Source organism: Leuciscus leuciscus (genome assembly GCF_965113295.1).
Source record: "Leuciscus leuciscus genome assembly, chromosome: 3".
In the NCBI taxonomy this organism is placed as follows: domain Eukaryota; kingdom Metazoa; phylum Chordata; class Actinopteri; order Cypriniformes; family Leuciscidae; genus Leuciscus; species Leuciscus leuciscus.
This window is the reverse complement of record NC_138727.1, coordinates 36,395,116-36,412,142: the sequence shown is the minus strand read 5'-3', so window position 1 is coordinate 36,412,142 and position 17,027 is coordinate 36,395,116. Positions and strand designations below refer to the sequence as shown.

Genomic DNA, 17,027 nt, shown 5'->3' with positions numbered 1-17,027 from the left:
GTGTGAGCTCTTAAAAACACAATCTGACCCCATGACAAGCACTTCTTCATTCTTTTTCCTTCTTCTACTCAAAACATAAAATACTGTCAAATAGCCAAATGGTACAACATCTGTTGTTCTAATTTCTTTAATTTGTTCCTCCCAAATGCAGCTGGCCAGCCAAACAAATGCAATTACTACTGTTAATAACCCTGCACAGAACAACCCATCAGTCTTTCTAATTCACTCTTTCTGGCAGAATAGTGTAAATAGTCCATATTTAAGATATTATTTTTGGAGGATTATGCTTTCGGCATGGGACTTTCAATTAGGGATATTTAGCCTGGAATGACTGACCGTAGCCAAGTCAAACTTGCATGTCAATCAAAATGGGTCTTTTTGTAAACTTAAAACTCATTCTTACTAATTTTGTTTCTAATTACCCAGAATGCTTTCCTAGAGGAGAATATTTTTAGTGAAGGAAAATGAGGAATCTTATTCCACTTTAATTCGATTTTCTTATAATATAATATTTTCTTTCGCTAGATTGCTTGTACACTGGGAACACAAAGCCTTTAAGTTAAAGTGAAAATTCGGTCATCATTTACTCACGGTGATGTCGTTCCAAACCTGCAAGACTTCCATTCATCTTCAAAACAAAGATATTTTTGATGAAATCTGAGAGATTTCTGTACTCTCCATTGACAGTTCAAGTTCATAAAGAGATTGTAAAACTAATCCATATGAATTGAGTGGTATAGACCACTCTGAACACGAAATCTTCTGAACACGATCGTTTTATACGCTGAACAGATTTAATTTAGGATTTTATCCACTTATGAACAGTCATCAACGTACACATCGGTTATTATAAATGGAAGCTTAAGCATGTTTGCTTGATGTGTGAGAACCAATGAGGTTCATTCTCATGTGTTACGCAGCACGTTTGAGCTTCGGCAAGAACCAATGAGGTTCATTCTCGTGTTACGCATCACGTTTGAGCTTCCGCAAGAACCAATGAGGTTCATTTTCGTGTTACGCAGCACGTTTGAGCTTCCACAAGAACCAATGAGGTTCATTCTCGTGTGTTACGTGGCACGTTTGAGCTTCAGAGAGCACCAATGAGGTTCATTCTCGTGTGTTACGCAGCACGTTTGAGCTTCCACAAGAACCAATGAGGTTCATTCTCGTGTGTTACGCAGCACGTTTGAGCTTCAGAGAGCACCAATGAGGTTCATTCTCGTGTGTTACGCAGCACGTTTGAGCTTCCACAAGAACCAATGAGGTTCATTCTCGTGTGTTACGCAGCACGTTTGAGCTTCAGAGAGCACCAATGAGGTTCATTCTCGTGTGTAACGCAGCACGTTTGAGCTTCCACAAGAACCAATGAGGTTCATTCTCGTGTGTTACGCGGCACGTTTGAGCTTCCGCAAGAACTAATGAGGTTCATTCTCGTGTGTAACGCGGCACGTTTGAGCTTCAGAGAGCAACAATGAGGTTCATTCTCGTGTGTTACGCAGCACGTTTGAGCTTCCACAAGAACCAATGAGGTTCATTCTCGTGTGTTACGCAGCACGTTTGAGCTTCAGAGAGCACCAATGAGGTTCATTCTCGTGTGTAACGCAGCACGTTTGAGCTTCCACAAGAACCAATGAGGTTCATTCTCGTGTGTTACGCGGCACGTTTGAGCTTCCGCAAGAACCAATGAGGTTCATTCTCGTGTGTAACGCGGCACGTTTGAGCTTCAGAGAGCAACAATGAGGTTCATTCTCGTGTGTTACGCAGCACGTTTGAGCTTCAGAGAGCACCAATGAGGTTCATTCTCGTGTGTTACGCAGCACGTTTGAGCTTCCACAAGAACCAATGAGGTTCATTCTCGTGTGTTACGCAGCACGTTTGAGCTTCAGAGAGCACCAATGAGGTTCATTCTCGTGTGTTACGCAGCACGTTTGAGCTTCCACAAGAACCAATGAGGTTCATTCTCGTGTGTAACGCAGCACGTTTGAGCTTCCACAAGAACCAATGAGGTTCATTCTCGTGTGTTACGTGGCACGTTTGAGCTTCCACAAGAACCAATGAGGTTCATTCTCGTGTGTAACGCGGCACGTTTGAGCTTCCACAAGAACCAATGAGGTTCATTCTCGTGTGTAACGCGGCACGTTTGAGCTTCCGCAAGAACTAATGAGGTTCATTCTCGTGTGTAACGCGGCACGTTTGAGCTTCTGCAAGAGGTTTGTTCTCGTGCGTCAAGCAGATTCGGTTGAGCTTCTGTTTATGTGTGCTGATCAATGTTTATATGTGAATAAAAGCTTACATTCAATCTGTTATATCAAATAAAGCAATCGAGTCTCTTCAGAAAATTTGGACTAAACCGCTTAATTCATATGAATTAGTTGTATGATCTCTTTAAGAACTTTTTGAAACGTCAAAGTGTCAGTTGCGTAGCTGACAATGGAGGGACAGAAATCACTCAGATTTCATTAGAAATACCTTCATTTGTGTTCCGAAGATAAACTTAAGTCTTACGGGTTTGGAATGACATGAGGATGGGTAATTAATGATAGAATTTTCATTTTTGGGTGAACTAACCCTTTAAACAATAGCTAATTTTTCAGCTAACTTGATCTCAAATGATTTAAACAGATTCATACATTTCACATTTCTGTCTGTAAAACGTTAAATATGGCTTCTGTACCAGACTTTCACTGTGGGCTCGTCTGATTTTAGTCTTGTTAGTCACGTCTGAAATGTTCAATAGTTATCATCAAGGTTTCAAGTTTCCATCCAAATCCATCATGCAGTAATAAATAATTCACATTTTTATCAGTACAAAACTTTGCATCTTAGTCACAAACCACCTGCAATCTGGTTTAGGTGCAGGTTAGGCTGTCAGTGCTTCAAGGCTTGAATTTTTCAATTAAATTCTAGAATTTTAATCGAGGTAGCATACAGGATGCAGAAATTTATGTAACTATTCTTTCCATTGAAAAGCAAAGCTTCAAACTTTGAATGTTGTTTCGACTAAGCCTTGCTTTATAGTTATAGTTGAACAGTTTAAAAGCCTTGACATTTGAAAGTTTATCAGTTTTTATGTCGATGTATTGATAGACACTGTAATTTGTATTTAGTTTATATATTTAATCATATTTAATAATTTAACTTTTGTGGACCAGAGTGGAAGAACACTTTCCCAGAATGCATTACCTGCGTTGTGTTTGTTTGAATTGCAATTTCGTAAATTACTCTTCCTGTCATTCCAATTCAAACTCCAACTCATGAATGTAAAGGGTGCAAATTCTAGCCTGCAAATTGGGAAACTATTTAGTACAAAGGTTTGTGCCACTATATGATTTTTGGGGGGTGAACTGGTGCTTTCCAATAAGATGGTTTACCAACATTTGCCGCATTTAGCTGGCCAGCGTATTTCAGGAGAGGGTAGCTGAGGGCTGGGTTATTTATTAAACAACATTCCAGACTCATTGCATTTCCAAATGCCTCAGGGGACGATTTAATTTCACCATTATATTCTGGAACCCTGAAAACTACACCACACTAGCAAGGTTCAAGGTCCTGCATGATTTTAATCACATGCTAGAAAGAATCCCGCAGAACTGTCATGGTATCACCTCCTCGCTGCAGGGGCGATAAAGAGTGATGAGGAGCGGATATTACTGGAGAAAAGGGAAGTTCAACAGACAGGAGATCACAGTGTGTGAGTGGTTGCCTCTAAGGAATGAATGAGTATTTACGTGCAGGAGACTGGTTTACTGCTCATAGCTATATTTTTCCCTGTCAGAGTTTTATTAGTGACAGGGAGAATTTTAACACCTTTCAGAAGCAAGGATACAGTATATCAGTGTCACTGCCTATTTTAAAGTGACTGCAAAAGCCTTCTCTTAAAGGCAAAGTGTGTAATTTCTGCGCCACTAGTGTCACAAAATAGAACCGCAAAAATAATGTTTTCAAACAGGTTTCCAAAACACTCTGTCATTGGTTGGTTACACAGACAGCCACGCCCACAAATGCACACCATTGGTTGAGCAAATGCTGCTGTGTCAAGCTAGAAAGTAATTTAACCATATTAAAATAAAATCACCTTTAATTGGTCTTACTGGTCTTAATTTGTACAAGCAAGTAAAAATAGTCTTTTTTTTCCTTCAAATTACAGGTGAATTAAGGTGAATTAAGGTTCAAATTACAGGTGAATTTTTAAACAGTCTTTCTCAAGACTCAAGATTATGATTAATCATAAAATATTCATAGTGCTTTATGAGTTATGGTGGATTGATTAAATGTCAACTTGGAGACTATCCTCGAATGCATGTGTGGCAACCGTAGCATCAACTTCAGGCCATGATCAATGTACGTTTCAGCAATGCATGCTCATATACACCAGCTTAATAGGCATGTTATTCAGTTAGACAGGTACCTGAAAGGATCTCAAGCTTTAGTGAAAGCTGTGTCGTAAGTGTGTGTACAATCATCTGTATGTGTATGTGTGTGTGTGTGTGTGTTTCAAAGTCACAGTTGCATGAGAAAATTTCAACACGTATTTAGGCCTAAGGCACAACAGAAGATAAGGCTGAAATTACAAGAAAGAATTTATGGCATCTGTACAAATGGGCCATAGAATGTTTTCAATTAATCTTAAAACCTCATTCTATAAATGAGTCGCAAATGGTTATTCCATTCCCAATCAAAGCTGTATTTATCAAGCACAAGAACTGAAAAAAATAAAAAAATAAACAATTCTTTAATGTTAACATGAAACTGCAGTCAAAATGGTTTTTCTTCTGTAATACGACATTTTTGAGTAAGTGAAGTGACGTGAAGGCCTGAATGTGTCCTCTGCATTTAACACAGAACAGTTGGCAGCCATTCATTGCAGCGCCCGGGGAGCGATTCGGGGTTAGGGGTCTTGCTCGACCATCAGATTACAAGTCTGACTCTCTAACCATTACATCTCCAACCATGTAGGACAGAATATTAAAGAAGAAAAATGTAGGTTGGGACTTTTATCCATTGGGATTTTCATTGAGAAGAGTGGGCGTTCTAGACCACAATGAAGCTAGACCCAATTTTGAGTTTTTATATGATTGTGGAGGACTACCCCCTTCCGAAACAGCTGCCGTCAGCCACTTTTAGCCTTTTAACTGGGACGTGGAAGCTAAAGGTCAAGTTCACCCTCAAGAGCATTACAATGGTAATGCATTATTTGGTGATTTGCTAATAATTTATTGTTATTTGTTATTATTATTGACCTAACCTTCACTGCATTAATGTCATCCGGGATAAAATTATTATTTAGAAAGCCACCATTACAAACAAAGGTAACCCAATACAAAGGCTAAATCTTTATTGATTGATTGTGCACCAGTGGTTCACAATAATACCAAGCAAGTGTATTAAGAAAGTAAATGCTAAATAGGGTCAATTTGTGATTCTTCAGGCTTTGTGTACTGTCACAAGTTCCCTTCCTGCGTCCTGTAAATAAGGGCATTACATGTCAGCCCACAGGAAATTGAGACTCAAATGTGATTGTTTCAGTTCTGGCATCAGCACTCCAGGAGCAACGTTTGATGGAAATACAGGAAGAGCTCTTTTGATCTTGCTCTGCAGGCTCTACACACACTTACAAACCCTTCTGGGAAGAGAAAATTTGACGTATTGCTGTGAGGTAAAAAAGCGTGGATATCCGCACACATTTCAAATGTCGGATGAACAATTTGCTTTTTTGTGTTTGTTCATAGTCGGTGTTGCAAAAAATGGTCTTGATAAGTTTCTAACCCTAACCCTTCTAGTGCACTTTCAGTGCCGAATCTTACACCTATGCTTGTGCTATGAAGCACCGTGCTGCTTATGGACAGCAATGTGGACCTGGACCTTATGGACCTGCTAATATAGGCGGCTAATAAATACAGTCAAACCAAAATTTATTCAGACACCTTCAACATTTCTCACATTATCACACTTTATTCCCATTATTTAGAAAATGGTAATAAAATATGACAAGAACTCAAGAGTTATAAAATCAGTTGGGGGGGGATATTCGTTTCTCTAAATACCCGGCTATGTGTAAATGTGGCCTTAATCAAAACATGGTCAGGTCAAATTGTCTAAAAAAATCTTTGGTCCCAAATTTTTATACATTCTACTTGTATGTCCACTGACTTTCATTTGAGTCCACTGTATGAAGAATTTTTGGATATAATATGTCACAGTTTACTTTATTTTGCTATCCTCACTTGCATGAACGAACTATAGTGTCTATAGTGTAGAACTATATTGTCCTGCACTATATATACCCACTAGTAAAAAAACGATCAAAAATTATATCTGGTGTCTGAATAATTTTTGGTTTGACTGTACAGGCTTCTTTTGCATGCAGTGTGGAACAGGCTTACATGTACAGCATACACGCACACATTCTCTTGTTTCAGCGTGGCAGTAGACCATCGAAGAACATAGGTTCAGCAGTGCATGTCAATGCTGTCTTTGTGAGGCAAAGGTACAGATAAAGTTACTCGCACACGTAACGAAACACATCCCACACCGTGGACAGATAGCAGACAGAGAGGCTGCCGTCAATTGCCACAGCGCTCAATTAGGATAAATGGAGCTATCTCTGGTGTATGTGACCTGGTTCTATAATTAACCCTGGGGGATGACAACATTAAAGCCTGCTGCATGTATGCGTGTGAGATGTGAATGTCTCGCTTCTTACCGCCAAACCTCCACTTCAAGCGCAGACACCCGTACACACAGCGGTACATCAAAGCATGGCGTATGGTATGCTCTGCTCATGACAATGTTGACTGTGATTATATACAGCAATACTTCCAGACCGCTGCCTTCAAGTTTAAGCTCTCTGATTTACTGTGTTTAGAGCAAGAGCTATTCTTGATCACACACTTGCATAAACAGTAAAAAAAAAAGGTTTTCAAGACAACTTTATAACTATTAGCACATATTGTAAGTTCTAATTTACAATAACTCAATGCTTTACATATAGGGAAAAAATGCAAATTGGAGGAAAATTGGAGGAAATGTTGACATGCACCCTATTTCAGAGATGTAATGATGTCTGATTTCATTTGTGAACAAATCATTATTTTCAGTCAGATATTTTTTCAATTAATTAATTCAGTTCACAAAACTTCAGTTCACTGAAAACCTTTTTTTTCATGTTGGAGTTTCAGAGCAGCCAGTTTATTATCCCAAAATGTTAATGTTTAACTAAAGTAAAAAGCACTTTTAAATTGATAAATGTAAGCTTAAATCTTTCCCCACAATTGAGGAGATTTTTCAGTTTTTATGACCAACGTTTCCCCGCCATTAATGAGTTTTTCTGGCAATCTATCTTTACACTGTTTTACGGTAGGGGGCGCTATAACGCACGCACATGAAAGCTATGCGATCATCAAATATTCAACAGAATATAAATCAAAACTGTTTTATGTTACTGAATGAAATGTCAAACCCACAAAGAGGTACAGGACTGTACAAGCTTTGGGGGTGTAGAATAGTGATGTAAAGTCCGATTCATTTCCAAGAACCGGCTCTTTCAGACAGTTCGTTTCAATGAACCGGTTAAAAAAAATCTGTTCCTTACGTCATCACGCAATGATGTCATTAATCATTGCTTTTCTAACTACTCAGTGTCATGTTATATCAATGAAATACAAATAAAGTCATATGTGTCAACGCATATTGAAACATTCAAATACAGTTATTTGTGTGAACGCATCCATTTTCATTCACTTTTCATTCACTTAAGTTAATGGTGTTTGTGGTCAGTTTCATGCGCTGATCCTTCATGTCAGATATGACTGACCAATTATGGATACGAGTTTCCAAAAAGTTTCGCAACTACAGCACACATTACAGACATTGATGTACAAACGCAGATATGCTCTACATGTCTATAGAAAGTAATGAACCATTATAAACTTAAACCGTTTTACAAACTCCTTGATTTAGCTTAACATATAATCTTAAAATATAATCTGAATGAACAATAAACCATAGTAAAATTCAAGTTTTTCCCATGTTTTAATAAAAAAAATTTAGGCCTATTTAATAAAACTAGTCATAAAAGAAACTTACATTGCACATCAGGCTCATTCAAGTCCTCGGTAACACACATGCATGTTCGTAGTGTCAGCAACTCACTCGTCATCCTCGGCAAACTTCAACAGTTGGTTGAACCGGCTCGTTCGGTTCTTTTCACTATTTCGGCTGTGCGTCTATTCATCAACCCAGAACTAATGTTCGATTCAGTTTTTTCTATCAAGAACTTTAAGTGAGTTAACTCAAGCAGAATGGTTTGCATAGGGAGGAGACGGGCAACAGCCTTACACATGCATGGCGAATGTGTGATTGCTTGATTAGCAGGATTTCATAGACAAAGGGCTTTAAATGACAAGAATGTGGGAGGAAACTGGAGAAAATTGTTTGTTCATGTAAGGGAAAAACATAAGCGTAAAATATGATTGAAGATTTTTTTTGCATCTAAAATAATGTGCACGAAGTTCAATGTCTAATTTTCACCATTCTTCGAAAAACGTTTGTAAGTTTTGACACTGGGATTCACTCTTAGCCCAAAAAAAATCGACCTAAAAACAAACTTTTAAAATCAGATCATTACTATACAGTATTTCGTTTCACAGACCTGTCCTTAAACTATGCGACAATTATTTTTCTCACCCAGCAGTTGCACTCCTCTGGTCAGACCGTAGACATCTATGAGGGCCCACAGTGGCTCGGTGGTCCGAACGCCGCTGAAGAACAGCATGGGGCTGGAATCGTTGATGCGATAAAATACTCTCCCTTTCTTATCCACCCAGAAGGAAATGAGGTTTCCTTCGTTTGCAAACTCTTCTGGAAGGGCCTTGGCCCAGAAGCCGCTCTGGGATACCAGGTCAGGGCAGGCATATTTGGGTAGACTGTCGGGGTTGATTCGAGACGGGTCTTTAGAAGTGAAGCCCAGGCGGAGAGCGCCACTCCAGCAGCATTGCTTTTTAGTTATCTAAAGACAGGAAAAAATGGATCTGTTATTATTACGACATAAGACGGTGTTCTTTATTGCATAGCATAGAAATGTTGATGAAAAATGTGCAGATTGTACCTTTAGGCATACAGCAGCTTGTCACTGGGCCAGTACCCTTAAAGGGGAATCTTTGTAACCTTATTTGCCCCTAAAAGGTTCATAGCAGTACCTTAAGGGTACATATTACTACACCAAGGTACTAATATGCACCTAATTTGAGTAGATATTAAGATAAAGAGTTGTCCTTTTAATTTTTGAAGCTACAGTGTGCCACTAGCAGCACCAAAATTTATTTAGTTTCCCAAACATCAAATTCTTAATTTACTCTCTATTTAATCTCATTTTTGTTACATTTCATTTGTGTTTTTTCTTTTCTGTTGGCTGAAAAGGTTCCAGTTCTTTCTTTTAAAACCTTTGCATGTGATTATTTTCAATTTAATTCCAAACTTGGCTCTAGTATTTCCTTTTGCAGCAGTGCTGAAGGCCAAACAGGGGGCATGTTTTGTGATGGTCTTAAATGGTTGAGCGTAGCGGACAATTCAGGGGATGTATGAGGCAGTCATGTGGTGTGTTTAGACTAGAGATGCTCTGTTTTATTTGATTTACAGTAACTCTAGGAATGAGCCCTACAAACAATTCAAGAACACAATGACTTATGTCACAGCGGCCCTACGTTACTGAGAATACCAGTATTGACAACTTGACAAATGAGTGAGTTTACACACAAAACCATCTGTGTATGTTGGTAGAAGAACTGGTTGGGCTAGATTGAGGGCCATAGTCTGGGATAGGAGTGTTTATCTTAGATTGTTACTGCATTGACATAGGAAGAGGGAACTTGAGCAACTTCTCTAGAGTGGTGCTTTTAAAGTACAGTAAAGATAGAAGGACAAACCAAGAAAGACAGAGAAAGAAAACGCTATTGCAGGCAAAACACATTTTTGCACCTCTAGTGGAAACAAACGGAATTGCACAAATGTTTTCAAACACATTTCCCTAAAGTATACTTTGTTTTTTTATCCAGCCCTGGAGGGCCACTGTCCTGCAGAGTTTATACTCAAACCATGATCGAACTTGCCTACCTGCAATTTCCTAGTACCTGAAGACCTTGACCAGCTGGTTCAGGTGTGTTTGATTAGGGTTGGAATTAAATTCCGAAGGGTAGTGGGTGGCCCTCTGGGACTGGATTTGAGGGACCTTGCACTAGGGTGCGTATTCGAATTTTGGCATCAGCATAATGGCAAAAAAGTAATTGCTTTTATCGGCTGATAATCGGTATTATAATTATATCCACTATACATCGGTGCATCTCTATTTACGAGTTATGGGTTACATATTTTAACTAGGGCTGGGCAACGATTAATCGCATCCAAAATAAAAGTTTGTGTTTACATAATATATGTGTGTGTACTGCGTGTAATTATTTAGTATATATAAATACACACATATGCATGTATATATTTAGGAAAAATGTGGTATTTATATATAAAATATTTATATATATAATATAAATTATGTATAAATATATATACAGTATATACAAGCAAATATTTCTTAAATATATACATGCAAATGTGTGTATTTATATATACTAAATAATTATACGCAGTACAAACACATATATTATGTAAACACAAACTTTTATTTTGGATGCGATTAATCGCGATTAATCATTGCCCAGCACTAACAACATTAAAAAATGATACCTGCACCTTTAAAAAAAAGACAGATGAGATGCTACATCAACGGCCTCTGCAGCAGACACTTTGGAAATGTTCACATAAACCTTGTGTGTCTTCCACTTGTATAATCCGGACCCACAATCCCCCCAGATTGTTCCACAGTTCCCAAATATTCATCTATGCCTATCCTTGTTCTTACCTTTAAGCGGACCTGCTCGTACAGAGCAATGGGCCGGTTGCTGAACGTGATTGCGTTGCAGAAGCTGGCCTGCCGTTTGACGCTCCTCTGTGATAAATCCATGACTATCTGAGACCCTTTAGCGTTGGGGTGGAAGAGAAGGGGGCTCAAGGGGACACCTCCGCACGGATGCAAGGGTAAACAGCGCTTCGGTTTGTGGTGGCATCGGTGCGCTGTTGAGGGGAACGGTCCACCTAGAGAGTCTAGAAGAGAGAAAGAAAGAAAGACGGTTTATAAACCATGGTCTGTCAATATGGTAAAATACTGCAAATGATAAAATTATAAAAATACATAATGGTGTGAAAATAAGTCTTCTCTCAGCCATAATCGTGTTTAGACCCCCAGCTCAATATGACTAAAGCCTGGCCTTTACTTTCAAATCAATGAACCGCATAAAATAGCATCAGCCCTTGCATGGTGAGATTTGTCTGACCCCATTTATGTACAGCATTTTCATTGGACAAAGTGATTTTGAGTTTTGTAGATAAATCTGATTCATCTTTTCCCAGCAGGCTGCACTGAACTGCACAATTTCAGTACTGAAGCATAAAGTGCTACAGCGTTTCCTACAGCATTTAATTATTGCAATTAGTTTACGAATTGGATAGTATGTTGCACCGCAGATTTGTCTTTGCTTGTAGTCACGTAATGGAAAATTGAGTTGACGGATTATTGTCACTGTATGAATTCATAACAGCCAGTCTTTCTCTTGTGCAGTTTTTTTCTCACTTACAAGCTCACAACTCAAATGTGTGTACATGCATGCGAGTGTGCGTGTTTGTGCGTGTTTGTGTGTGTGTCTCCTGAATAGAGGTGCAGGAAACACAGGCATGCTCATTTGAGACTTAAGTGCACATATACAACATGAATGATGAATATCGCACAAGCAAGGTCTGTACGCTTTTTAATTATGCATCCATGTGCCAAAACAATAGAGGTTTTCTGGTCATTTTAAACTAGGCCTTCTATCTAAACTAGTAGAGCTATATCTCGTTCTATCAATCTATCGTATTATCATTATAGCGTTCTATCCATCTATCATCTACCTATCTATCTAAATATCTATCGTATAACCTTCAACACACTTCTTTCTTCTAGGCAAGGTTAACAACTTTTTCTGACAAAATATAAATTGCATATATATATATATATATATATATATATATCAATTTAATTTTTAATTATGAAAAAATCGGTTTGAATAAATGATTAATTGACTTGCTCATAAAGACTTCACTGGATGAAGCAGCGTTTTTTAACGAATCTCTTGAAAGAATTATTCAATGGCAAATACATTTTTTAACAGTCACTTGTCGCCACCTACTGGTGTAATGATGTAATTAAGCTAATCTTTATTTAAACCATCAAGTTATTTTCAAAAGATGATTTACTCTATTTTGTTCGCTGCCATAGACATCAGTGTTTATATCTGAACCATGAACTGTATCCCAGTACTTCTGTGATAATTTGAATTATTGTAACACAGAAATAATGATACTATGTTTCATACTTTGGGTCAGCAGCAGCGCTAATGCAGATTTGAATGTTCGCTGTGAACGTACTTGTCAAAGGTTTAAAGCCAAATTGTTATCATTTAGGAATAAGATCGTGTGGCTATTTTAATCGAGATCACACTCTTTTAACGATTAACCGCGCAGCTCTAGTTCCATTGTGTGTGTGTTTTACTACCCAAGTCCAAATTATAACACTATAAGTACCTTTGGACAAGATGCAGACGTGGCCTGAATAATGGCCAGAGTAATGAATTCGGATGTTTTGATCTACAGAAGTTGAATATCTATTTTAGCGGAGGCACAGGAATGTTTTGCAATGCGTACAGTTGGCACAATGTCACATTTAGAGACATCCATGAGAGGTTCCAGCTTTATGGCTTTCCTATCTACATTCATTCATGTCCAACATTCACCGAGTTGGCAAGGGGTTCCTTCAACAAGATAACACACCCTCACAGGTCCGTAATGGCACGGTTGGAGGAGCGTCCAGTGATGACACCAGTCCTCTCAGCTATTGTGGCTCCCATGTAGAAACTGATAGTGGGCAATGACATGTTTCCTGAGCAATGCAGATAAGGCTACACTGGTCACCAGAGAAGAGAATATAGACTAGAAATGTTTGTCTATATCTGGCTATGTAAATAGTGAAACCATCATATGAGAAAACATTTAAGCGTTCATTTGTTTTTCAGACTTTGTACGTTGTGTCTGTAGTGTGTGTGTGTGTGTGTGTGTGTGTGTGTGTGTGCAGGTCTGTTTGCGGACGGACACTGTGTATAACACTCATAGTCTGAGCACACTGAAATGAATACATTAGCAAACACAAGAGCTGCAGCTGTCAGACAGAAAATGGAGGTTAAGTAGCAGCTCATGTTCCTTAGCAACGCTGCCATAGCGAGAGTTTCTGTTTTCTGCTGAGCTGAGTTCAGTGTTTGTGCTTTTGTTTAATCTGTATGGACAGGGGAAGTTGGTCCCAGATCAGTGTAAAATCTCTCAAAGTTTAATCTGCAAAAAAAAAGTCCCCACTTAGGTTCTACGTTGCAGAACTAGTTAAGGTGCGGTGTTAAATGTTCAGTCAACAACTGAGGTCCATTATTCCAAATAATTCAATTAAAATTGAATTTAAATGAACATGAAATCTAAATTGGCCCTATTGACGTTCTTAATTATGTTCCTGGTCTTATTATGAATTATTCATTGCTGCACCTTATTCCAAAGGAAAAGGTATAGGTATTGATATAGAAAACTTATATTAAGTCTGGCTCCATTCTATAATGTAACACTGACTTTTTTATGATTAAATCAAATCCCAACCCACATTTTTCTTTGTTAAAAATGTATTGTGAACAGCAATTCACAGAGCCTTTAATACATTTCTGTTGTCATCCTAAATTTGATTACATAAGACGCACTTATTGTCATAAAAAGTAACAGCACCGGACATGCAGAAACACAAACACTCTTTGTAAGTAATAGAAACCAGTGACATAGCCAACACACAAGCAGATTCCACCCTGGGCTACGAACGCATCATAATGCTGCTATTTCTATGGTAACCACATTCTTTTTTAAGGTAACCAACAGACAGAAGATGTTTCTTACATAAGTTTATTCCATAAAGAACAGCTTGGAGGGCCTGAATCAACACACTTGAGCATTTGAATAATCTAGGGCTTTCAAAAATAATGTTATTTTCTGTTTAACACATTACAAATATATAACGCAATTAACACAGCATTTTTTCCCTTCCAGAAGTAGCAATGCTAATGTCTGCCCACATCTTTTGGTTAGCGCTACAGTTTAGCTGCTAGGTTTGGGCGATGAGGGGGAGGGGGGGAGAACATTGTGATGTCTGTCAGCCATCAGCGATGGACGATGGCATTGTCTATCGGCCCAAACCTAATAGCTGCGTCCCAATTCAGAGGCTGCGTCCTTCGAAGGCTGATTGCATCACCGCTGCGTGACAAATACTGTCCCAAAACGAAGGCTCCTTCAAATGTGGCCTCCAAATGCGTTTTGCGAATTGCAATGAAGTATACAACAGATGGATCCTTCGCGGCCTTGCCTTCCCCAGAATGCATTGCGTAACAGTAACGACAGTATTTTTTTGAGAGAGAGAAATTTCCATATTACACATTTAAACGTAAGTATTGGGTTCAACTTACTCAAATATCTAATGATACAAATGTAAAAATCGTTAAAGCAGTTCAAACATTGACATATCTTATTAATATCGGTGATACTGGCCTTCATTCATAAAAAAAAAAAAAAAAAGAAAACTGTAATATTGTTAAATATTATTACAATTTAAAAGTTTTCTGTTTTAATATATATTTAAATGTAATTTATTCCTGTGATGGCAAAGCTGAATTTTCAGCAATCAAGATTTGGTGCTCAAGAAACATTTCTTATTATTATCAGGGTTGAAAATAAGGATATTGCTTAATATTTTGGTGGAAAATGCTTCTTTTAAACTGTAATAATATTTCACATATACTGCATTTTTTGAAAAAATAAAAGTAGCCTTGTTGAGCATAAGTGCGTAATGTTTCAAAAATATATTTTTTTTTTTTAATTATTCCAAACTTTTGACCAATAGTGTATATTCCAGACAAAGTACACAACTTCCTTACTTGAGTGAAAGTACAGATACTACTGGTCAAATATTACTCCGGTACAAGTAAAAGTTGTAAAGACCGATTTTTACTTAAGTAAAAGTACAGGAGTACTTGTTTTTAAAAATACTTAAGTATCAAAAGTAACTTTTAATGCATTGTTTTATTATTGTTGCATTGTTGTGTGTAATACTTACAGTACCTTATGCCTCTGAATCTATGCCTGCCTACCTACCCTCATATCAATATCAAATGTATTTCTAGAACACAGTTCCAGTAGTGTGGGATTGAATGTGAGATTGAATAAGTGCACTCAATAACCTCCACAATGGTTTCGGACACCCAAATGGCTGTTCCCTCAAATACTGCCCTATTTAAAGTTTTTTTGGCTTTTAGTATTAATACATTAGCCTTACTGTTATCTATAAGCTAGTGTGCTCCAAAACAATGACAAAATTCGCATTTAGAAGACCAAACCCAATGTTGAAAATGAAAATCAGGTTGATGTCAGAATCCAACGCCAGATTGACATTAATCTCCAACGTTGGACAGACGTTGTATTGTGGTTGAAAACGAAAATCGGGTTGACGTCAGAAACCAACATCAGACGGGTTCTGACGTCAATTCGACTTTCATTTCCAGCCACAATGCAACCCCTGCAAAAATGCAACCCCTGCGTGTCCCTGCAACCAAAATCATCCCCTGACTGACATCACTACTTTCTACTCAAGGACCTTAACAGAATTGTAGTGTAGATAGTAAGATAGTAAGATATTTGTCTTTCAAATGTAGTGAAGTTAAAGTAAAAAGTTTCCAGAAAAAATTACACTCAAGTAAAGTACAGATACTCAAAAAGTGTACTTAAGTACAGTACTCAAGTAAATGTACTTTGTTACTGTCCACCTCTGATATATTCATGCTGCAATTTTATGTGAAGCCAGTATATGGATGGATCTTTAAAAGGTTTTTAGATAATTTCTAAATTGGGAAAGAGGTTTAGTAAAGCACATTGTGTATATAGTAAATCATTTTACTTGCATTAAAGAGGATCTCCAAGTGCTAAGGTCAGGTTTAAATTCACTGTGTAAGGTTGTCAGGTATCTGCTATCTTTATCTCCATTACATCCTCATTACCATGCAGACTTGCTCAGGGCAGGTTCAGATGTCTGACTGTAGGTAAGAGAATGTCATGTTATGTGTAACACCTCACATCTCAGACACTCTCATACACTCAATGTTAAAATAAAACTGCTTGGCCTGCAGGACTCAAAAGGACGTTTTCACAACAGAACATCCCGAGGCTCACTTTTCACAGTTTCGTTTGCTGAATATACAGAAAGTTTGTTCCAAAGTGACTTGCAAAGGAGAGAAAGTGTTTTATTATATGTATCACGAGGCGGCAAAGTCTCCAGGCAAATATACTCGGCAAACAGACAGCACAATAACCTATCTGTTCTGTTTCATCTGTGCAACAGCTACAAAAGACAGTAGGTGCGTCCCAATTTGTGTACTTAGGCACTATTCTATGACGTTTTGTAGTATAAATAGTGCGAGTAGTGTGTTTACACTGAACATTCCAAATAGAAAAAGTGCACTTTAAATACCCGGATGATGCACTTAATTAACCCAAAAAACAAAGTGTGGAATGTTGGACACTTCATGCGCTCAACTGTCTCGGATTTAAATACAAAGGGGGAAGGGCTATCAGACTCCGATGTTAAGTGTTAATATAACCTTATAAAATGCACGGTTGAATACATAGTGCATAAGTATTTAGTGCGTCATTTGGGACACAACTAGTAAAGTAATTTTAGATGTGCCTTGAGCTGATGTGCAAGCTTTTTCAATGTTTTTCTTGTCCTATAGCGTAATATGCATTTGTAGTGTGTTTGGTCTGGGAAAGCTGCAGGCTCAACAAGTAAATAGATAGACTGAACATTTAACGCCGCA

General features: G+C 38.0%; 1 protein-coding gene across 1 annotated transcript in view; it reads right to left on the bottom strand.

Annotated features, from left to right (window-relative positions):
- The window catches only part of neurl1aa (neuralized E3 ubiquitin protein ligase 1Aa), a 39,578-nt gene that overhangs the window by 16,792 nt on the left and 5,759 nt on the right, over window positions 1–17,027 (bottom strand). Inside the window, exons 2-3 of the mRNA XM_082163376.1 lie at window positions 10,910–11,151; window positions 8,686–9,007 (exon numbers count right to left, since the gene is read on the bottom strand). Coding sequence (XP_082019502.1) covers window positions 8,686–9,007; window positions 10,910–11,151 — 564 coding nt within the window. The remainder of the gene's footprint in view (window positions 1–8,685; window positions 9,008–10,909; window positions 11,152–17,027) is intronic.